Raw genomic sequence first — 24248 nt, 5'->3', positions numbered from 1 at the left:
CCCATGGCTAAAGTTTTTCTGTAGCTTTTGAAATGCCGCACATCCACCCTAGAAGCCCTCTGGCCAGAGATGTTTCTGTTTAATGGTAAACACTCCGAACAGCAGAAACATGACTAAGGAATCAAAACCAAAACATGGTGAAACCTGGCTTCGGGATTGCAGCTGAAACTGCACCTGCCTGGAAGGGTGAAAGTGGAAATGCTGCTGGCTGGAGGTCATGGCACGACCTAGCGAGCGTGTGCTGGGAGCAAAGCCTGCCACCCTGGGATGTAGCTGGGAGTAGTGATAACCAGCATTTCTTAACTTAGTCTGATGGTCTTGTAAATCTATTAATGAAGCTGTGAACAGACAAAACCCACCTCTGCTTCAACAAAACTGAGACATTGTCTTCATCCAACTGCTTAAAGATGCTGCTGTTTCTGTTTAAAGGAATTGTTTCCTTTCTGTCTCCTGGTCTTTTTAGTATTACACGAACGAGTTTATTACTTGTCCTCTTCCTCTCTTCCATCTTATATCAGTTAAATAATTTATTTCCAAATGTCCATCAGGTCTTAATTTCTCATTAAAATACGTGTATGATGTGACTTTAAAGGTGTACTACATGCAACGCTGGGTAAAAGGTAACTTGTCTACGTCTGTGCGATGTAAGGGAAAAATATCAGGGCCCCAGAAGTTGTACAGCGCCATGAAGTGGTCTGGTACTTGGCGTCATCAGAGCAACGTGGTAACGCAAATTCTGGTCCCCATCACTAGCTTGTTCAGAACCAACACTAACACCTTCATAGCACTGTTACAGAAAGGGGCTACAACTATTAACGTCTGTGAGGATGCAGTTAATACCATATTTATTTAAGTCCTGCTTCCCAAAGATGGAGAAACGACAGCTTCTGGAGTGCAGGGTACTCGGTAGCTCTGAAAATCAGTTTCTTAGCAGCGAGTTTTTTCCTACTGAACCACGTGTTCTCCCTTTGCAGAGATGATTCTGCACAAGTAACTGATTTTATCAGCAGACACTGACATGGCAGGGCTCTCTCCCTTTGATGTTGCTGTATTATTTGTCTGGACTCCCAGCTGCACATGTATTAGCTTCAAGCTCCCTCTTTGTTTATCTGAAATTCAACTTCTGTATCAACTCAATGAGATGTGGCAGAGTCACAGCAGCTTAAAAGTTAAGCACTTACTATTCAGGAGAACCAAAGCAGTGGGTCACCTGGGAAGAAAAGTCCACGTCCCTCTGCAGATGTCTGCCAGTCCTTTGTGGCTCACCACCCAGTGGAACGCAAATCTGGGCACAGGCCACCATACAATATTGCAGGTAAGATGGAAAGGGCATATAGGCAGCGTTCACTGTGCCATGAGCTCTGAGGAGTACTTTGGCCAGCAAAAAATCAACCCTGCAAGCTACGCATGGTTCCATCACTCCAAGCTATTTTCATTCCCTTGGTTGACAAGATTAGGCTATTCTTTTCAAATGAAAACAAAGTGTTTCACGGATAATAATTGGCAGATAATAGTAGTAGCTACAATAAATATTGTCAGCCATGGAAACTGAGGAGAGAAGCAGGTCACAGACACACATCAAAAAACTGCAAACAAAACAGGTACGTTTTGGCTCCCAGCTTCCTCTTCTAATGACTGTGCTCTACTGTCTGCACAAGCTTCAGCTGCTTTTCTTCTGCTGTATGTCTGCACCCTCTTGGATGCTGCAATAGTTGTGGAGGAGGAAGAGGAGTTCATCAACACAGATTTTGATCTCTCAGAGGTGTTTCCAAGAATCAGATCCATCAGAAGATAGAAGTCAAATGAGTTTCTATTTTTTTTCCTTAAGTTGATGTTTAGTCATGTCTCCCTTTTTCTTTGGGTTTTGGTTTGGTTTTTTTTTCCCCCCAAGAGTATTACAGTGCTGAAACAGTAAGTACTGTCAAAAAGTACTTCTAGTTGTGTATGTTACTGTTACGTACTGGAAAACATGCTCGATAGATCTTAACTCCTCTCAACTTGTATGGGACTTGTATTAGCAGTTTCGAGCACACATGCAATCGCCGATACACAACCAGAGGCTAACTGGAAATCTTTAATGTAGGCTCAAATATGCACTTCGTGGCAAGCGAACAAAGACTAATACATGCTTGCACCATGGCTCTGTAGGCAGGGTAACACTTCACAGCAACCACACGTCTACATTAAAACTGATATTAAAAACAGATACAGAGTCCAGTCATGAAAAGGACTGGAGAAGAATAAAAGAGGAAAGAAACAGAGGCGAAGGTCATACCTACATCCCTCTACCTGCTGCAATGCCAAGTCACTGCATCCCAGCTGCTTTGACACACAACACCTGAGTCCCCTGGGCAGGTGGGTGTACAAAGAACAAAGCTGGACTTCTTAGTGCCGCATTTTTCCAAACAAAATTCTATATAAATGGGGGGGAAAGCAGTTTATACTACTGCAAATCTCTGTATTATACACTCTAACTGATGAATGAAAAACTGCTGGATACCTTCACACATTTTACCCTCTTTGGATGAGCACAAAATATACATGTATGCTGCCAACGGACATAAAATTTATCCTCCTATGAAATGCTGCCAAACTAGAAAGCCTGCAGTAACATGCAGCCCCAGAAGTTTAAAATAATCTATTTAACTTCCTTTGCATGCTTACATTTCCGATGGAAGCGTAAATAATCTTTAAACTTCAATGTTGACTTAATTAAATTTTATTCTTTAAGAAAAATCACAATAGCTTAATACCTTTTCTAGAGCTAAAAAAATTTAATAAAATAAAATAAATCCCTTCTACTGAAGCATGTTTTCTATAGAGCAGTGCTGCTAAGGAGGCATTTGTTGCCACACCACCACGGCAGAGATGCCATGTATCCCACGCACAGAGGAAATATTCACAAATGCCACGTAAGAGGCGGCGGTTACTACTGCTCGACATTGCCCTTTCAGTGATACTGTCTGTACTGAAGGCCAGCTGTGGGTTCAAATTCATCCAACTTAAAATAATTATACCTATTGCAGAGACAAAATAACAAATATGAATGTTCCTCATCTAAATTAGAAATCTTACCTGTGCATCTAAGTTTTTGCGGGAGGAGGCAGGTGTGTTGGCATAGGAGCTGATAGAAGAGCTAGTGTTTATGTCATCGGTACTGAGATTATCTATGGTGTCACTGATCCCACTGCTGACAGAGCTGCTGTCATCCCAGCTGGAGAGAAAGCACAGCAAAGGTAGAAAACAAGGGTCAAAAGACGAAATGTCATTCAAAAGGTAAAGTATTATTTCTACAAGCCTTACCCTACTTGCAGTTGCAAAATGAAAACGGCCTGCTCATTCTCCTAACTTATCTTCTTTGTATCTCAAGTCTAAATTCATACAGCTTATTAACTACATGGTCGCCACAAAGCCTAACGTATACCATCATCAAGCCAACAGCACCAAGGATGCAACTCTTCCTGGCTCAGCTGGAAGACTGTATGAATAAACAAACTTTCCAGTGACCCTCGAAATTTATGCCTGCAGCGCCAGAGCAGGGGAAGGTTGTGGTAAGAAGGCGTCTCCAGGTTGGCATAGCACTGACTTGCGGAGCCATAACGCAGAAAAGGAACTTAAAAGCAAGGAAAAATATCATCCTGGAGTAATCTTTTGTACCTGGCTGTTACAAAGACCTGGGCAACAACCTGGATCTACCATCGACAGCATTAGCGGTCTCCGAAAACCTTAGTAATTCAAAGTTTAGTTGTTCAGATGGTACAAAACCCTCCTGAGCTGTACCAGACATCCTTTTCAAGGAGATCTATGAACAGGTTACTATTCAGGACTACCTGCTTCCAGCGTGTGATAGCTTCAACATTTTCTAGTAAATGAGAAACGTGTAACTGGAAATTCAGGACACTGAAAGCACCAACAAAAAATGCCCATGATGCCTGAAGCGATTTGAATGTTAGAACAGACAGAATCAAAATGATCTAAAAGTCAAGCCAGATGCTCCACTCCTAAAATGCCCATAAAAATAAGCTGTTTAAGGAAGAGATTTATGAACTGGCTCCAAGTGCTCCATCTCCAAGAACAATAAAGCTGAGAATGAAACAATGTCCTGTAAGTAGCTCTGTGAAGACATTTCAGTCCGCTGATCAATAACTACTGCTGAAAACGCATGAGTATGTATTTCACAGATCATATGTGAAAGCTAGAGTTAGGAGCCCATCTCCTGGCAGTTCACTATCTATTTATTACAACAGCTTCAGATTTTGGGAGCTCCACTCTCTTTCCTATTGCATTTCTGTTGGCTTTATAACTTGTAGCAACGAGATCGCAGTGAGTTTTTTGACCACAGACTGAAAGCCATTCACAAATTGATATACTGGACATTTAATAATGCACTTGAAATTTAATTGCATCTTACATAATCAAACTATGTAAAGAAAGGCAATCTCTGTCTGGTTTCTTGAATTTTATTCATAGCTCCACCACTGATTTACTATACAGCCTTGCTATATAACCTTCAGCAACTCTGAAATGAAAAGTGTTTTATTTTTCTCACTTAGCACTACAAAACTGCTACCTGTGTGAGTTTTAACGATGCTTTAACAATTTTTAATTGCATTTTTCTTACTTGGCAATATTTTGTTCACCCACGTCTACAAAAGGCCTTTCAGGGAGTTGAGCAGAGCTCAAGAGCAGCACAGTTGACTGAGGCACATGAAGAGCAGCGGCCGCAGGGACGCGCTCCCCTGTGTGCCTGCAGAAAGGGTTATTGCTCACAGCTGCTCCTTGCTACTGTCTTGGTCCCAGTTACTGTCCTCATCAATCTGCCAGCACAGGCATTTGTGCCAGTTCTCCCCATACCATCGCAGACAAAGCCAGCTGGGAAGCTCAGTTCAACAGCTTCAGCAAGCTGGATTGATTTTGTCTTCAGGACATGGGAGTGCTCAGCCAGGCTGCTCTGCTGGTGGAGGACAGGGATGCACTGGGACAGACACCGGGACCAACCGCTGACCCCTGCTGCTGCAGGCTCCATTTCATGGAGCCTTGGGGTGGCCCTTCATGTGGTGTCCTCCAGCTTACAAACCACACTCCTGCCAGTTCTGGCTGACTTCCAGGCGTGCCCCAGTTACAGGCAAAGCCCTGGCTTTGCAGAAAGGTTTTCTAAACGCTGGTTCCTAAATCCACAGGCACACCAGCTCTCCAGATCAGAATGAAATGCTGTAATCTACAGTGTTGGTGATGCTACAATTTAAATGAAAGATGTAACTTTTTTTTCTAGATGTGCCTTCATCTGGGTATTTTTAGAGAGCAATCTGTCATAATACAAAATAAAAACATATGTTAAAATAAAACTCCATACACAACGTAAGACCTGCTGAGTCTGGGAAAGCCAGCCAGCCAGCCAGATTTGACACAACCATTTTGTTTGCTATTTTCCAAAATCTTCCTCAGCATAACTGGATGAAAGATGTGCTAACCATGAAAAGAAATCAATGGGTCTTGGGGTTGGGGTGTGTGTGTGGAATCTTATTTCCCCCCTCAGTGCCCAGAGTATGGAAAAACATTGATAACTTGGAAAAGAATTGAAAGACCTCTTTGAAACATTTTGTTTGTTGTTTTTTTTAAGAGTAGGCAATTAAGTATTATAATACAAAATATTTAAAGTTATATTACCTCTCAATTTCAGTTTTTAAAACCAGATCCTATAACTGATATTTTACTTCTGTTTCAAAACCTGTAACATAAAGCAATTACTATACCTAGATTTTACAAGTCTATAAAGTTACATGACAGTTACTGAAATAAATGCATAAAAGAATATGCTTCTCATTTTCCAAAGTTTTGTGCAGCAACTAGCATCATCTTTTTGTTGCTGAACCTATAATAAAATCCTAATAATAACAGTATCAGCAACAGCAATGTTTTCCATGTTTAACAGTTTAATTTCCTTCTTATGGAGATTTGGCAATGCCTCCCCACCCCCTCCCCAATAACGTTCTTCTGCAGGACCCATAGGTCCACCTTGAACATACAGAAACATTACATCTCCAGCCATTCACCATCCTTAAACCATCACAGCTCCCAGTTCATCAGCATCTAAAGAATGTGTCTAATGTTAATCACAAGTAGTTTTACTGGCATCAGCCAGCCCCGCTGACTGCAGTTGGGCAATCCCAGGCATTATGGAAATATTTGAGTGCCCTTCTGAACTGGGACACGCGCCTGAGGACAGAGATAGAAGCATGCACCTGAATACATTGATGGTTGTGGCTTCCCCTTAAGTATATCCTGGGCTTGCAGTCTCTTATGTTCTCAGGGAAACAACTCCAGCTCTGTGTTTTCAAGTTCACTAATCCTTTTTAATACTTATATATATATATACACACACACACACACTTCTAATACTCTGTTTTAATACTAAATTAAAATAGATTAGCTATTCTGAGGTCCAAAGATAGATAACTAGTGTTTTGGTTGCTAGCAGTTAAGCAACATAGCTCTTGTAGACATGCTGATGACACCGAGCAATGGTACCGATGCCACCAAGCGATGATGCTGATGAACACGGCTGCTCTGACAAGGCAAGATGCTGTGTCAGCCAACACCAGACATCTCAGGTTTAGCGTTATTTAAAAAAAAACCACTTCAGTTGGAGGGTGGGAGGGGTCAGGCTCCACCTAGAAGAACAGTAAGATGTAAGAGAAAGAAGAAACACTAGGAAACACAACATCTCCAGAAATTTAAAATAATTTTTAAAACCGACATAAAAAACTGTTGATGCTGTCCTTCGGAGGTGGTTTTGATGCAAGTGAGATGCCTGCAGAATTCACTGAACTGTGTAAATTAGATGCCAATGCAAGCTACTTTACAAACATACCGCATAAGCTGTTCGAAAGTAATGCTATTAAAGCACATATACCGTTTAACCTGCTGTCAGTGATCTATTACACTAAAAGCTCTTCCCCCAAGCAGCCCATCATACAGTATTTGGTGTAATATGCAACAGCACAGGACAGGCTGCTCTGTGTCCATATCTGTACACGGGTGAAGAGTGCAGCTTCGTGCCAGGACAGCATCTGGTAACAAATTAAAGTATCTCTAGTTCACACTGTTCTTGAAATAACCCCAAACCCTCCACACAAATTGGTTCACATTTACCTTGATCCAGTGCCTTGATGGTTAAATTCAAAAGCAAGGAAGCAGAATGGGGGATCTAACAGCCATAATTACAGTGTTTTTGGCTCCCAGAGCCAAGATAACATCTTTGTAATTTAGCTGGTGCAATTAATAATTTCTGATGTCAGCAGAAGTCTACTCAACCATAACCTGAAGCTGAAATGTTTGGGCTTTCCTCTCTCTATTTGATCAATCACCTGAAACTTTACTTTGATTACTGAAAATTACAAAAAAAAATCTTAATTATACACCCACCCACTTAAAAACTATCACCACCACCATTTAAAAACTCCCACAAAGCTGCCTCCTGCTCTCTATAAAACCAAACCCCCTAAGCCCCCTCCCTCTCCCTCCCCATCTCAGACTACATGCCCTAATGCGACTAACAACCTCTCGCTACTATAGATGGCCCACATACAGCACCAGGTCAACTACCCAAAGCTGCTTTTTGAAACAGGTTTGTAAAGAGGTTAGGCTCAGACTTGTATTTTTCCACAGTCTATCAGCACTTTTCCATCTTGCATAATCATCATCCACAGAATTGGCTCTTCTTTGTCAACTTGGAAGGCACAGAAACCATCCTGTGATCCTCAGGACAGCCCCCCTCACTGCAGATATCCTCCCCAATGCAAGTCCAAAGTAAACGAGTCATTAAAATCCTACTAAATAAAGGTATTGTTAAAGGCTGAAAATGCACCCTTCTCTACAGATGGGTGTGGATTTTAACTTTGCTGGATCTTCACTCAAAACCAAAATTATAATGAGCTGCTGAAAAATACATTTGTCCAAGATAGGGCCTTGGGGCTTTACAATATTTCAAGTGGAAACATGGTAATTATCCTCTTCTACCTAAAAAATTAACTATTTATGAGTTGATAGAACGAGCAAACAAACAAAAAAACATCCAGGTGCAAAGTGATTTGAAACTTCACAGCATCTTCAAAGAATTAAAAAGAGAAATAAAAAAGCCAGATACATGTAGATGTGCTGTAAGATGAGATACCAAATACTGCAGTTTCCGCTGTTTTCTTCTGGGATTTCCTATGATACTGACATCACTGTGTCAGAAATCCAAAAACCATATACAGACCCTTGCATGGTTTTCCTTTCAAATTGTTATGAAAGGTGACAAATAACCATTTGCAAGAGAATGGATGGAAATCTACTTCAAGAGAAGTGAATTTAATTAATATATTTTACATGATTATTAATCACCCACTTCTTCATGACTTCAGTTACTTTCTTCTCATTACATCTCATTATGGGTATTTTAAAACAAACCACTTTGTTTCTAACTGAAGGTGGAGCCCAGGGACAGGACTGTTACCTTGAAACACTTTGTAAAGCCAGACCATGAAAAGTGAAAAGTAAACCAAGCAAAATGAATATAGACCATTTCCAGCTGTTCTGTCTGGAGCAGAATCTAATCCTTTTAATGACATTTTTTGGTGCAGAGTTAAACTGCTCTAAGTGTGCTGTGAGCTGTTCAGACCGTTTTCATGTGTAGCAACTGTTCGGTTTACCACCACCAAGCTGAAATGCAGCTCCCTGTCAAAGCTCTCTTTAGAATTCATCCAAAGTAAAGTTCCAGGATTTACGTTTAAAATACCTCTTTGTAAAAAAGAGTAACTCACAGAAGAAAAGTATCAATTAGCATCGAAAAAGTTTGGGTAAGAAAAGATTTCTATAAGCTAGAAAACTGCACACGCTCTTTTGATTTAATCTTTTTATATCAGTGCTAATAACCTTATAAAAATAACACTGGATTTTATTTTGTCCCTTAAAATCTGACCAGGAATTTGACCAAGCTCATAACAAACTTGAACACAGCTGAGCACACATGTACAGGAGCTGCTAAACCCAGCTAATCTCAGGGAGTTTACCATTTGAAACACTCTAAAGCTTCATGAAAGCAATCAGACTTTCTACCGAAACTCAGCATCTCCTGCTCCAAAGCAGGAATTCCAAAGGCGCCTTCTTCACCTGCTCAGGACCCTCCAGTCCCTCACTGTCTGGAGTCACTAAACACAGCAGCCAGCACAACCGTATTCAGTTGCAAAATGCCTGACTGGTGGAACTTGTTTTTTTGGCCATTGTTCACCACAATGGTTCCTCTGGCATTGCACAGCCTCGGGGGAAGGCAAGAAACCAGAGCAAGGCACTGCCTTTGACCCAGGTGCTGGAGGAACACAAATTCCCAGCTAGGTCTGAAAAAATCAGCGTCAAACACCTCCAGCCAGCTACCAACCCCTTTTTCCTGGGCTCATGACCTATAAACTGTAATTTTGGTGCTCCCCATTTACTGTTCTGTCTGAAGACTTACAAAGGGTGTTTACAAAGCAGTTTACTGAGCAGCCCTGCAGTGGGTGCACAGAGCACCCCTACAGCCAGTGGCACCCTCACCTCCCTGCTTTGAAGGCCATGGGATTGATACTCATCCCTGATGTGGCTCCATTGACTCCAACTGACCTGCACCAGCAAAAGCTGGAAAGAAAATCAGTGTCTTCATATCAGAGCGAGGTCAGCATTTAATCCTAGTTGTTATTATGAAAAAAAAAAAAAAAAAAAAAAAAAAAAAGCCTTGTTTGTTATGCCTTTGTTTCCAAGACAGTAAGAAGTGCTGAGGAAAGTCTTCTAATGGAAGTCAGAAATCCTCATTTACCTACAGAGTCTCTGGTGCTCTCCAGAAAATAAACCCCTGTGAAGTGCACAGCCTGCACGTGACAGCGATGGACTGAACAAACCCAGAGGTCAAGCCAAAGCCGCTGGGGATGCTGGAGGTGCTGGAGGGACAGCCCCAGCTCCTTGCAGTCCCTCTGGGGTGAGGCAATGGGGCTCCCTGGCAAAGCCCTGGGTATGGATCACCACTGCAACATGCTGCCTCCTCCTCCTCCTCCTCCCTCCCGCCAGGCCCCAGCCCAAACACCTCCCTCCCTCCTCCAGGCAGCAGCAGGTGCCCAGCCCCGGGGGTGGTGGGTTGTGACAGCCTAACACCAGGCTGTGCAGGCTCCTTCCCCCTGCCTGCCTTACCCACCCATACCTCCTCCTCCCCCAGAAGCAGGTACCTTCGGGATCACCTCGCCTCCTCATACAAAGGCGCTATTTAAGTTACAACTTAAAGAAGGGGTGGCACTTACTGGGAACACTGAGCTGCTTCCCAACACCACCTCCCATCTGCGTGGACCGAGCTGGTGAGAGCTCAGCAGCACACCAGCACTTACTGGTACCTGGAAGTACCTCTTGTCCAAGGCTCCAAACCACAATAAAAACAGGCTTAAACACCAAGAAGGAAAAGATTAGCTAAATTCTTACAGGCCTGACATAACTAAAATGTGGAAGGAAAGGAATGAGCTGTAGTACGGAAACAAGACTATGCAAGACGCATTTAAGTTCTCTACTTCTGGGTGTGCTTTTGAAAGACTCATGGGGCTGGACCCACCTGCCCCTGTGTGGCCACTTGCCCACCCGCTCCCCCAGCACAAATGGCCAACTGGGACCACTGGGCAGCCTCACGCAGGGAAAGGTGGCTACTAAGCACAGCACAGAGCCAAACCCTCCAGCAGCTGGCAGGTAGAATGTGGCTCCTCCGTTTCCCAGTCCTGTTTTAATCCCTCCTGACACTGTAACTCCACTAGTGACCCCAATGCAAATCTTTTAAGGGTTGCAGGCTGTAATCCCCAGCAGGAAACGTGCAGGCACAACATGAAGAAGTGATAGATACACACGAAGACTTCAAGCAATTCACAGGCACTGTTAAGTTCTTCCCTATTCAGAATAGACTGTAAAGCTTCTACATAAACTGATCAAGGCAAAAGGCCGTGCACAGCAAACCCGAGATTTCACACATGAGAAGTGCCCCTCTCACACAGCACCGTCTGCTGCAGCTAAGCACATGGACACAAAGCTAATGCATACGTTTGCACACTCTTTGCCCATCAGAAAAAAGGAGAAAACCACAAAATTGGTCTTTCTGAACGCATTACAGCCTGCTGACACATCTTCAAATAAAGCTGACCTTGGCAATAAAAGGTGTTAATTTGATCACAGGGCACAGCACTGTCCCTCAGGAAGCCAAGCCAAAGAAAACAACCATCCTTATCAGGCCAGAGATTTATACGACAGACAGACACAATAACCAAGTGAAGCACTTTATCCTTTGTAATGTGGAGATGCGAAGAAGATGTCAGCTACTACCAATTCCGAATGCAGTTTTTTTCCTAGCATAACTGCCACATTTTAAGCAGTACCAACAACTCCTGGTTTATTCCAGCCTTTAAAATCAGGATTATTTGAAAGAAAGCCTGAAAAGGGAAAAGATCTTCTAACCTTGCTCAGAGAAATCTGGGAGCCGGCAGAGATTTGCACAGGAGCAGGGATAGGATGTGCACATTATGTCCCAAAAAGCAAGTGCACTCTGGGCTGCGATCTGGCCTCAAACAGTCTCACACACGCCTTTGTTTCCCTGCAGAGTGAGCTCATTCCCATAGAGGTTCCTGGTTTGCGCAGAAAGCAAACTTACAGAGCTAAAATATAACAAAGCCCCATAGTTTTCCGAGGCTACAAGCCTGTAACACTAGCGGAAAGATCACCGGTTAGACTGCAAGGTATGAGACGCAAAAAAATACTGATAAACCTCACAGAAACCTGAAGCGAAGCCAGAAAAAACAAATACAGTAATAGCTGTCAGTTCCTTACGAGGAATTTCCTATTATGTTATTCAAATATTTGTAATCTACTGAACACATATTGATTTCATGTAGCGTACAACGAGTCAAATAGCGCAGGGAGAAAACTTCTCAGATTTACTCCATCATCTAATGGATTTCCATTGCTGCCACTATTTACAAAGCTAAACCTACTTACACAAAGGTGTAACACAACACATTTCCACGTTTTTCAAAAGAGCAGAAAAATCTCTTACCTTGCAATATTCCCAGGCCAAAGCACTTCTCCACCTTGTTGCCCATGAAGAATTCCAGCAAAAGGGCTGAGGTTTATTTTGCAGGTTGATACCTTCATTAGGCTACCATCCAACACCCCCCTAAATAAAACAGCTTGTAACTTGACTGTCTAGGAAGAGGCTTGAAAGAAAGTTGGAGCAAGGTTGTTTTCCAACAGAGCCCTCAACATTCAGCAGCTCGGAAAGACACTGGCAAGTAAAGCCTCAGCTAGAAGGTGATCATCAGAAACTTCCCCTTAGAAAGAAATCTGATCCCTCAACAAAATTAACCTCTGAAGTGCTGAAAAAGGGAGAGGTCAAGATTTTCTGCTGGGACTGGGTCATCTGTGAAAAGCTGTAACCCGATGGCACAGAGCAGGCAGCCTGGGTGCCTCCGGATCACATACCGCATCGCATGAAGGAAAAGCTCATGTCAGCAACCCTGTACTTGAAGGTACTAAATGACAGCATTTGATCTCAGCTAAAAGACTACAATCTCGAAAAGCATGTTTCCTACCCTGCTTTTATAGAGGGATTCAACAAGGTGACTGCTAAAACAACTAGAGTTTTACAAGAATGTAGCAGGAGACATACCCCAAATGTTTTGCCATAAAATATTGGAATACTGGTAAAATATAAAATTCTTTTTTTGGAGGTGTAGGAAAACATTTTCAATACCAATGGTGTTGAAAAATGTAATTTATCTACTGGTATCCTAAGTAAAGTCCTTGTGAAACTGGGACAAGATATGTTAATATTTATCTGACTAGGGATTAAACACACTAATTCTTATTTACAGCTGTAAAGTAAGGGGCTTATTACTTCTCTTTATTTCAAATAGAGTAGAGATGGGTATAAATACATATTTGGCTAATAAAAATTTATGGTTTTAGCATTCAAAACTCTTATTTTAGCCTAATATAAATACTTTCTGACAGGATTCTTCCTACACCTCTGCATTCTGCCATACATGTGGGATTTTTTTATTCTACTATGCAAACTTATACCAGCTCTATTTACCGTGGGTAGTAATGCTCAGAGGCACTAATTACCCTTGTGCTAGATGCTGCACGAACTTAACTGTAAACATTAGAAAACTTTTAAGACAGTGAGAACTGGAAGGCTGGTCACTTATAGCCCGCGTAGACTCATCACTCACGGTGTGTCCTGCGGGCTAGCGGGCACAGAGCAAGAAACCATACATGTACCCCAAAAAGAGGATTGCTAGAAATACAAGAGGAATGGTGCGAATAACAACGTAAGAGGATGGAAAACACAGTGCTGTTCAGCAGCCATGACCAGTTTTGCATGGAAGGCAGCACTGGAGCTCGGAGTAGGAGGCTGTTGGGAGAGGTCAGGGAGCCCATGGGGGGATGAAGAACCAAGGGACTGGTTCAAGGTCACTACAAGCAGAACAAAGTCGGTGGGAGAAACACTACAAGTAGATGTGGAAAGAGTCTGGGGACAAGGAGTTGAAAGAGGGAAACTGAGGTTAGGGGTGTGGTCTGGGAAGATGTTCCGAGGCTGAAAAGAAACATCCATCAGATCTAAAGCCACCGTGAGAAGGCCAGATGAACTTGACAAGCAGTTGAAAGTCAGGGAGTTGGACTGCAAAACAGAGAAAACAGACTGGGAAAAAAAGTCTGAGCTCACAAAATTAAGAGCATATCACAGTAACAGGCACAAGGAGAAGGGATTAAGTTCAAGATAGAACCTATAGTGTTTATCATATTTTGTTACTTAAACGGGGACACACACAAAATACTGACTGTTACTGCAGTTTATGCAGTCACCAGCACTAACACACTGACTTGCAGCCAAGTGGCAATACACAAGTCCATTTCCATTATTACAGAAAGATTTGTTCACTAAGCAAGAAACTGCATTTCTAATCCAACCAGGGTAATTTCCGTTGTCCAGGTTACCAGTGAGGGATCCCATTGAAAAGTCACCAAGACATCATGAAAAGGAGATGGGCAGCCTTTGAGATGGAGGAAGTGGAGAAGACAATACTGCACTGTTGCCTTAGCCTCACCTCAAGAAAGCCATCAATCATCCAGCCCAAAACCAAAGAGAAGAGAAGGGAAGAGTAGTCAGAAGTCAACTATCCCCGTGTATGTATTAACCTTGTTCAGCTTCGGTACTCCGTCTTAAAACACATCTTTTAGCACAATGCTGCATTTGTGGTTGAAAGAGTTAAAATGCAAGTATTCAAAGGTTATAAAATAAAGACCTCGTGGAGATATTCTGCTGCCAAAACCTTCAAATAAATGAGTCGCAGTCTGAGCTTGCCTTTCTATGCCAGAGTCTGTATTTTAGTGGCCACAGTGTTACTATAGCAACACAGAGGACTGGTAATTTAGAGGCTGGTGGATGTGACAACTTGCAATTTAGAACGATAATACTAATAAAAGCTGCTTGGGAAAAGCATCATTTAACACAAATGTTTGTGTTCTAAAATGAAAAAAGGCTGTTCATTTAATGCTTTTTTTTTTTTTTTTTTTTTTTTGCCCACCCCCCAGCTGGATGATTATCTATATTAAGTTAATCTGGTGGCAAATAAATGATAGAAACGTGACTCTTGTACTTTTTGGTAGGTCTGTACCCCAGAGCACAGTTATCCCACCCTCCTTGCAATGTGCACGTGTATAAATGCGAAACTGTCGATGTCATTATCTTTGCTGTAGATCAGACAAGAATCATGTAGCTTTTTTTAAAAATAAAAGTATGTGTTACCGATAATTAAAGTGAGGGTAAAGGTGCTTGTGAACTATTACTAATCCCTTTTTACTTCTGCTGAATTTAACCAGTGTCCTTTACTAAAAAGATATCCTGAAAACTGCTTCTTGTTCACATTCATTACTTCAATCACAGAAGAGTTACTAGAGATAACTCTCAGATATTACAGATACTTAAAAGAATCACACCTGGAATAGCAAAGCTTTCTTCTCATCTCTAACATCCTTCCTGTCTTCATCAAAATAGCTCCTACAAACTTATGTTTCTTAATTACCTGCCCACAGAGTGGTATAGGAAATTAGTGACTGACCTGTGCCTAATGGTAAGTAAGAACAGCCAGAAATATTCTAATCAAAAAAGTATATGCTGAAATTATAACCTAGGGAAAAAAAATAAAAATCAGAACATCTCATCTGTTAGATCACCAGCTCCAAATACAACCGAAATCACGAGATTAAGGTACAGTGTTATTCTCTCTACACCCATCTACAGCTCCATTGTCCTTTGCTTTCCTGGCAGCCCTTACACTGCAAAGGAGGAGGGATTTTGCAACATAATACCCATAACACTAAATACAGAGGGATACTTCCAGATGAATTTTACATGTAGCAATAATCATAGTTTTATGGGTCAGGAAGTTCAGAAGATTAGTGTGTTATGGCTGCAGTTTATAAAAGCGTTTGTGTTAGAAGTTTCGCATAGCAATCGGGTGAGATAAACTGCAAACAGCTTTACATTAAGTTCTTTTATGGTAGTTAAAGTTGAGGAGAAGTAAAGAGACCCCAGGTATTAATTTCCCTAAAGAACAGCTGCTTAGAAAAGGCTGCTAAGTGTCCTAATACTCAGCGTAATGAAATCATTGCACCTCCAATTGCTGTTCTTTCTCCCCACACTGGTGTGCTATTCCCATTAACCTCAGTAAGAATGGTGTTCATGGTCTGAACTGAGCTAAAACTGTACGCAACAAAAAAAGACTTATCAAAGAAACGTGTAGTTTGATTCTCATTTGAAAAGGCCCCAAACCATAATTACCGGTTTGCATTCTAGGTTAAAGCAGCACAAATCTTGCTGCCTTTCAAATTCTGCCTGAAGAGAACACCAAAATGCCTGAAAATTGGGGGTTTACATGAGTATGTTAATTCATTTTATATTTTTTTCTCCTTAGCTGAGGTATGTCACTTAGGAGCTTATAAAATGTCTGCATTTGATGACTGCAATGATTGTACAAGTAATGCAAGCAGTGTAGGCTGTAAAGACATCACGCTTCACAGTCTTTGTAAGCTGTTTTATAATGTGTGGTATGAAGCGTCTGCCACATCTCACCCTGGAAGAGAGTCCGTTACAACTAGGAGAACTGATGTCCTAAAATAATCTCAACAGTAATTTTTTCAGACTTCTTTTCCCTTTCTTTCCTCCTAAAAGAACACCAAGATCATTTAAAGAAGGGGGAAAAATTTTTTTAAAGCCAAAACATATTCTGAATGGACGCAAATGTGGTTCTGAATATACTTCTATCCTTTTAAGTTGAGCACATGAAAAATACACCTTTTTCAAGTACATTCATTGATTAAATATACACGTGAGATAATAAAAGCAGGAACACAGCAACACTGCTGCACCATTACAAGTACTATGCATCACACTACAGGGCTAAAGTTCTATGTATCAACCTAAACAAACTAAGTTTTGTGCTAAAGTACATTTAAACACACACACCCAGCCTCTTGAATTCATATGTAATTGTCAATCCTGGGAAGGTATTTCCAGTTAAAACCAGAGGAACACTGGAAGCACCATAAACCCACAGTAAGAGATGTGGTAGAAAATTGACGCTAGCTGCCACAGTCCTGTGAAGTTGTGATTTTTCAGTGTGGTTCCAAAAAGAGCTTGGGAGCCAGGACGAGCGGGTCTGGAAAAATGAAGATCCATTTTTTAATTCCCCTCATTCTGCTGAATGAAAGAGGCACTAAGTTTGCAGACTGATGAGGGATACATGCTATGAAACACTCTCCTGCGCATTCTTAAACCTTGAGGGTGACAGTCCTCTCTTGCCATAGAGACTTCCCGGAGAGCAGACAATTCTATTATGATGGTGCTGTCTGCATTTATGTATTTTTAGAAGTGAACACGTGAAGCATACAATATTTCAGGATTTTGTTAAAACTACTCATATGGGTAGCGTTGTACAGAAGAAAGTAATAAGGAGCCATCAGCATGCGCTACTGCATAGGTACCTATGCAACGCAGAGGAACTAAACAATCACAGATTTAGGGAAAGATGGTGAGATTTTTACAGACCCAAGGCAAGTCCCTCACTACTTTAGTCAATGGCAAAACTTCACTTGACTTGAAGAGTAGGGATTTTGGCCCTGCAAAGACTGTGCATACACAGAAAAGCCAAATATGGGATAAGATTAATGATTTGCAATAAGATTAATGATTATTGCATCGATAATGCGTCAGGAAAATAGCATGAGACAGACTCAGCATGTAACTCCTAGGAATTTCTTTTCACAGACCAACCATTAAAGAAAACCACAGCTTCCTCCAACAAGGTGACATGCATGCCTGATGGAGAAGAAAGGGCTATTTATGCATGTGTAATATACGATAAAAAGTGGGTTTATAACATTTTGTATTTACTTCAAAGTTTGTTTAAAAAATACCAGTAGCCTACACGGAGCATTTGTGTTGACACAAGGGTGATACATACTTGTCACTGTACCCACTTCAAATGAATAAGCACATCAGAGTGAATAAACACCAACGGCTACTTTCCAGTGGCAGCGGAGAAACAAAAAGGCAGGCAACTGGAGATAATCCGATAAAACTGGGGGATGCTGGGCAGTGACGCAGCTTGCATGCTATTATCCTAGAGGAATTCCATATGAGCACTGAATCCAGAGGTTGTACTGGGATGATCCAAACATTTGTTTCTAAATTTAAACACATTGCCAAGTCTCAAACTCCTTGAGTGAAAAATGTTATCAACATATTTACGACATACCATATATATGCTTTTGTATATACATTTTCTAGGCTCATTTTTTTCTGATGTAGTATCAACAATCAAATATAATCAAATTGAACATATATATATATGTAACATGGCAAATAGCTCATTAGTAAGAACAGTCTATACAAAATGGAAGAAAATCTGATCTTAAAATGCAAACAGTTAATGAAGTGAAATGCAAGAATGAAGAATGAAGAATGCCAGTCCCATTGTTTTAAATGCAGTTTTGTGTCCTTCTCCAAACTGTAAAAAGCAGCCCTCTTCCCAAAGAGCACAACAATCACCAATTTTAACACACATGCCACTGACCAAGGACAAAAATTTAATTCTTCCCATCTCAACCACTGAATAGAATAACAGTTTACTACTTCATTGTTGTAAGACTTTCCTGTCATCTGCAACAGTTACGATTTGCAGCCTGATCCCTAACATATTAAGTTACAAAACTAGTGCAGCTGGCACCACTGCTTTCTTTTCAGGACTCTGAAAAACGCCTTGGGACGAATGTATGACAGATGTCCATATATGATGTACAGTTTGTTTTCTGAGCTCTCTAAGGTATTTTCTTTGTCAACAAGCAATACAGTAGAGAACAGAAACATCAGATATGAAAGAAGCTATACAAAGGTAATCTAGAAGCAAAGTTCTTTATGGCCACTGAGGTAGAGAACAGCTCAGAAAGAGCTAAAACGTGAATTACAGGTTCTGTTCCAGCCAGTGGGACCAGGGGACTATGTCAGAGGATGCATTCAGGCCCAAGAAGGACACGCCAAGTATGGTATCTACAGAACTAGGCTCAGATCCTTCTGACTGAATGAGCAGCTCTCCAAATATTTCTACTATGGTTTTGAAAAGTCCTGTAAAACTTGATTCACCCTCCCCTCCCACACCCCCTCAAGAAAATACTAAAATCGCTAGTGCTTCATCAACTGCAGTCATTAACCGTCTCACTGCGGTCACCAACCATCTCATGGCATCCACGCTAAAAGCACTGCTGTCAACTCTATCTGTCTTTGTCAAATCCTGTTCAGTTACGATCAACAGAGTATGCCCGTCTTAATTGCTTTGGCCCCCCCCTAATTAGATACATCTCTGCATTTACAGCTGTTTTATCGTTACTGTAGCTGTTAAAAACGCTAATACATCCCACTAGAAAAGCAAACTCATTTATCCTAATTAAAGTAGAACTATTAAATCCAGCTAGCGTCATTATAGCTTGATCTTCAGTGTTTGCAAATTCTCTGTGTTACTGAGTCTGACATTCAAACCACATAAACATTTTTACGGAGTAATGAGCAAAGAACAAAGATGCAAACTCTCAACTTCAACAAAAATTAAATTTTCCTTCATTTTGAGAATCCATCTGCATTTTTCTAATAAAACAAAGGGATCTACTTTGCCTGTCCAACACTAGGATGTTCCAAAGATTGTATCCAAGCCAAAAGACATGCCTCTTTCTCAGGTTACCTTGCAAAATCTTTCCACTCTCTTGAACACGGTTTTCCATGTGAATTGCTTTTTTCTTACTCTCACTGGTACTGTCCATCAAACAGACCAACCTGCCATTGCCAAATTCACTGTAGGCTATTAATGCAATATAGAATTTCAGACATTTCTGCTCCCTGCCACTGTTACCTGTGCCTGGTTAAGAAAACTACGTAAGTTTTCTTTAAATTTATAATCTTCCTAACACAAAAAGTAACTGAATCAATCCACTTCCCTACAAGACAGCAGCTCTAACCAGTGCATGCTTTTAAACAAGTCTTTCCTAGCTCTGCATTTCATGGTTTGGTGAATAATGCTGGCAGCTCTTACAGACTCAGAATTTAGCTCATTCAGAGATAGAAATTCTTAAATATACAGCAAGAAAACCCCAAGCTCTTCAGATAGAACACTGGATTTGAACTAATATTTGCAAACTGCAGCAGCTGAGAAGTACGCCCTCCACATAACTCCTTATCTCAAACACCTGTGGCAATCACACCTTGCCCACCTGAACTTCCGACCTCCACTAAGCCCTAATAAAATTGTAGCTGTAGATCAGCTGAGAAGGCTAAAGGCTCTCCAGATTAAAGTATCACAGCATGCATTTCAGGTAGCTAACATATCAGCTTTGTAGAAGCCTGACAAGAGGAAATTTCAGCTGGTAAATTTGCTCTCATCAAAGGGTCAGTGTTTTAGACCATACACCAAAAACTTATTTTCCATTGCTCAAAAATTATTCACTTACAGAGACAACACTCTTCTCCTTGCAAACACAAAAAGCCTCTAAGGGTGAAATGTTCTGCTTTTATTCCACCAGAAAGACAAGATGACAGCACACTCTGCAGTGTGCCAATTGGCTTTCCCATGGTTGCCCGTGCTCCTAAATAACATTAACTGCTGGTTCAGTGCTACCTACGTCTCTGGCCTGTCACAGACGCTCAGCAGAAGCTACCTCAGAATTACAGTAGTGACCGTGAGCCTACTGGCAAGGGACATAAGGTTTCCTCCCCATGGCAAACTACTCAAAGCAGAGATTGCAATTAGTACATGACTGGCAAATTCATGTCATGTTTTCCATACCAGGGATGAAAGTCAATATAGACAGAGTTGACTGCTGACTGCAATTACAGTGCACAAGAGCGTGGGGCTTGGGAAGCAGAGGAGCTGCAGAAGGAACAGCAAAGTTGAACGGATGGATAACCGGGCTGGCATAACAAAACTTCCTGCAGATCCTACACCTGCACGTTCAGCCGTGGCGGTGCCGGAGCGCGCACAACCGGAGCGAGCGCACTGCTGGCTGCAGGCTGCTGCACACAACTCGGTCCATGCTTCTGCAAGGGTGTGCATCACCCCCTCACCGCTCCCCGCAGGGAGCAGGCGGCCGAGGGAACCAGAGGCTGCACAACATTCCTGCCTATGCTGAGGGAACTTGAGAGAGCAGCACCTCTTCAAAATTATTAAACCCATTAATTTCTCTGTAGAAAAGCAAATCCCTTAAATTGCTATTAGATACTGTAAGTATAAACCATGCAGAGCAAGCTGCAGTGGGACGTGGAACACCAACTGGGAACACCAATGGCAGTAACAACTGAACACGGATGGGGCGAGCTATTGCATTTAGCAATTATTTTCTTTTGAAACTGAACTACTAATTCCAAACATCTGTGCCTTATAGGGCCCAGATTATCTGATACCTGATATCGTTATCTGATACCTGAAAAATTAATCTGGTAATAACTTGTAAATTATATTCTTACAGTTTCCTAACAGGTAAATATTTCTATTAGATACCTTATGAACTATGTTAAATATTTAGTCTGGAACACTAGATAACAACTCTTAAATCTTTTCCCAAGATACTGTAGGTTTGTTGGTTGTTTTTTTTTTTTTTTAATTTCATTGTAAGTACTAAGCTGAAAGCAGATTTCAGTGGTGTCAAAATAGTATAAGAAAAAAATCCGTACAGCTATAAATACAGAAAGCTACACAGTGGTATGAAACATGGTTCAGAGATTCCTGAACCATTGCTGCATTACGCTTTACAGAAGCACATCTGAAGATACAAAATTGGGTCTGGATGCAATGCAGATTCGTCATGACACATCCTCAGCTGTCACATCGTTACATTTTATAGGGCATCATTCATTTCTAGTGTTAGGTGCTCTCATCCTATGGGCTAATTTCTACTGGTCTTATTCATTTAAGTTAGTAGGTCAGGAGGACAAGTGGGAACTTTCAATTAGACATAATGAAATGAGAAATGCTAGGCATCCAGAACATGCGTGGGAAAGGAGAGAAGAACGACTATGTGGAGCTGCCCTTCAGATCCAGCTCAAAAAGCTCAGTCTTCCTTAATGGTCAGAAATGCTATAGACACAAGATGCAAAGCACTGATGTAACATAAACATGGCTCTGATTCATGGCAAAAATTCAATAATGTTTCAAGGACTAGCTCTGCCCGCACTATTCTGCCTCTCCACAGAGCCAGGTCTTGCCTGTCCTCCCTCCCCAGGTGGCATGAAGTCAGTAGAAAACCAGTAAACTTTGTGCTCCGGTATAAAACCACAGCAATATCCAGAAGCATGCACCCAGTGATTAGACAACAAGGGGTTAATTATTATCACGCATCATTGCATTATCATGCATTCATGCACCCTTTTGTTTCACTTTTATTTTCATTATAATCAGGTGCAAGGACAGTTGTTGTCAGAACCAGAAGTGACACTAATCCTGGGCTTCTCCCATCCCTGGCTCTGGTATGCGGTTATCTTCGGGGCGTATCTAGCTCGGTATGCTGCTCCCCATTGTATTAGCAACTCATTTGCACTCGAAAACTTTGCAATATTAATTAACGTGATGCATCATTTTACACATGAAAATGCTAAGGACAAAACCTGAGATGTGCGTTATTGGCTGTGTGCGCAGTGTAATTAACATGCATATGATCTGTATGCAAATCATGTTATTGAAAATAGTGACTATTAGCATAACAAGTGCTTATTATTTATTGAGATGCAACTCAAGCAAGCATCCTGCTGGGGTCTAACATCCTTCCTTTAAACAGCACCATCGTTTCTTTCATCGTTTTCACGTTCTTCTCTCCTCTTGATGATTAACAGCACAGAAAACAGGGAGACTCCCTTCTGTGCCTTTGTTTAAAGGGGGAAATCTTGTGTGTTTAATTGCCCTCGAGCATCTGATCCAGTTCAAAGCTCAGCGGAGCCTCTGCTATGGTGCTGCATTCCCCTCCCACCCCCATCATCACTGAACTGCAGCCTGTTCAACCGATCTCTTGATATATGCAACTTCATCTGCATTCTCTCTCTACTTCTTTACTGATAAGAAATTAAAAGCAGTTAGGCTTCTTTTTCTTTCTTTTTTTTTTAAAGGAATAAAATGGGAACAAAGTGGGAGAAAACAAAAGCTCAACTGTGCAAAGCCATAAACCTTTTTAATCTCCTGCCACCCTTATCCTATTGTACTTCAGATGAATTTTACCTTTTAATCATTCCAGCCATGAAATGTCACAGAAAAGCACAATTTTACTTTTTTTTCCCGGTAGCTCTGCACAAAGCTTTCTTGCTGGACCAGTTCCATCAGCTGCAAGGTCTGTATCACTGATGCTGGCACTGCTTCCTTGTGCTGCTCCTTACTCTGTAGAAGGTCCTGAGGTCCCAGGGTCTCTGCAGGACTCTCTAACCTTTCCTAGCATTTTTGTAAGAGCAAAAACTTGCAAAGCTGTTCCCTGCCCAGTATCTCCTTCCCCAGCCCCAGCCCTGCTGGGTTTTAGACTGCATATTTGTTCTCTCTGAGGCTACACCCTCAGCTTCAGATATGGCTGTGCTACAGTAATGAAATAATTAGCAGGGGAAATGATTTCAATTATTTATCATTTTGCCAAAATTGAGCTGTTTGGCCTGAAGATTTCCAAGCTGTATGCCAACCTAAGGATGGATGTTTTTAACCTCAGTTGAAAAAACAGCACAACAACTCCCGAGTATCATTAGAAAATATATGTGATTTTACTACTAAGTTATTAAGGATCTTCCCTGAGAAACCTTGTCTCACAATGTAATTTTTTTATTTGGTTCTGGAGGGCCCTGGAGAACAGGGACAGTAAGTCAAGAAAGAAAGCCGAGATTTTACGTGGAGAAGAAGCGGAAAAAAGGAAAGGGAAAACAAATTTAGATGGAACCTCTGAAGTCCAAGGCTGCACAAAAACAACACAACTGGGACACAAGAAGCCTCAAGTAGGAGAAGGAAAAAATACATGTGGGACAAACTGGATGGGAAATACCAGAACTGAAATTGTGTGTAAATAAACATGTGATACATCCTTTCATGATGTTTGTTTTGGGTTTGTTGGGTTTCTTTGTGTCTGTTCTTATGACTCCTCTTGGACCGCAGGAGACAGATCTGCTGCAGAGGTGGGTCACTGCTCCACCATGATGTCGGCTCTTAACCTGAGGAACCCCTGCCCGCTTGGTGCAGCAGATGGACCATGCAAAGCCTCCGTTTGCTGTTAATGCCATTTTTCATATGCAGTACATATAGAGACCCAGACTGTTCCCTGCCACTCACTCTTCCTTTGAGATCCTGAGAGCTTTGCAGGTCTACCTTCTAACCAAACACAACACCCTTTCACCACAGCGGTGACACAAAAGCAGCTTTGAAGCAATAACTAGAATCCAGTTGGAAATTTATTTTCTTAAGAGGTTGTAAGGCACTCTCTTCGCTCCCGGTACTTTCGCAAGCTTTAGATAAAACTCCCAAAATGGCAGTTCTGCTACAGCCATAGCAACGTCTTAGAGACGGTTTGGATTTCTTTGAGTAAATATCATTAAATATCCCATTGGTTTATAAAAAAATGTAACTCTTCCCAACACTAAGAAGACTCCC

At 41.5% G+C, this 24248-nt stretch overlaps 1 protein-coding gene across 5 annotated transcripts in view; it reads right to left on the bottom strand.

Moving 5' to 3' along the window:
* NAV2 (neuron navigator 2) overlaps positions 1-24248 on the bottom strand; it is a 266799-nt gene that overhangs the window by 53269 nt on the left and 189282 nt on the right. For all 5 annotated transcript variants that reach the window (XM_080405389.1, XM_080405385.1, XM_080405386.1 and 2 more), the window contains one exon: positions 3076-3214. In XM_080405389.1, coding sequence (XP_080261515.1) covers positions 3076-3214 — 139 coding nt within the window. The remainder of the gene's footprint in view (positions 1-3075; positions 3215-24248) is intronic.

This window comes from Falco punctatus, assembly GCF_963210335.1.
Source record: "Falco punctatus genome assembly, chromosome: 10".
Classification (NCBI taxonomy): domain Eukaryota; kingdom Metazoa; phylum Chordata; class Aves; order Falconiformes; family Falconidae; genus Falco; species Falco punctatus.
Note: the sequence above shows the minus strand (reverse complement) of the source record. Positions and strands in the feature narration are given on the sequence as shown.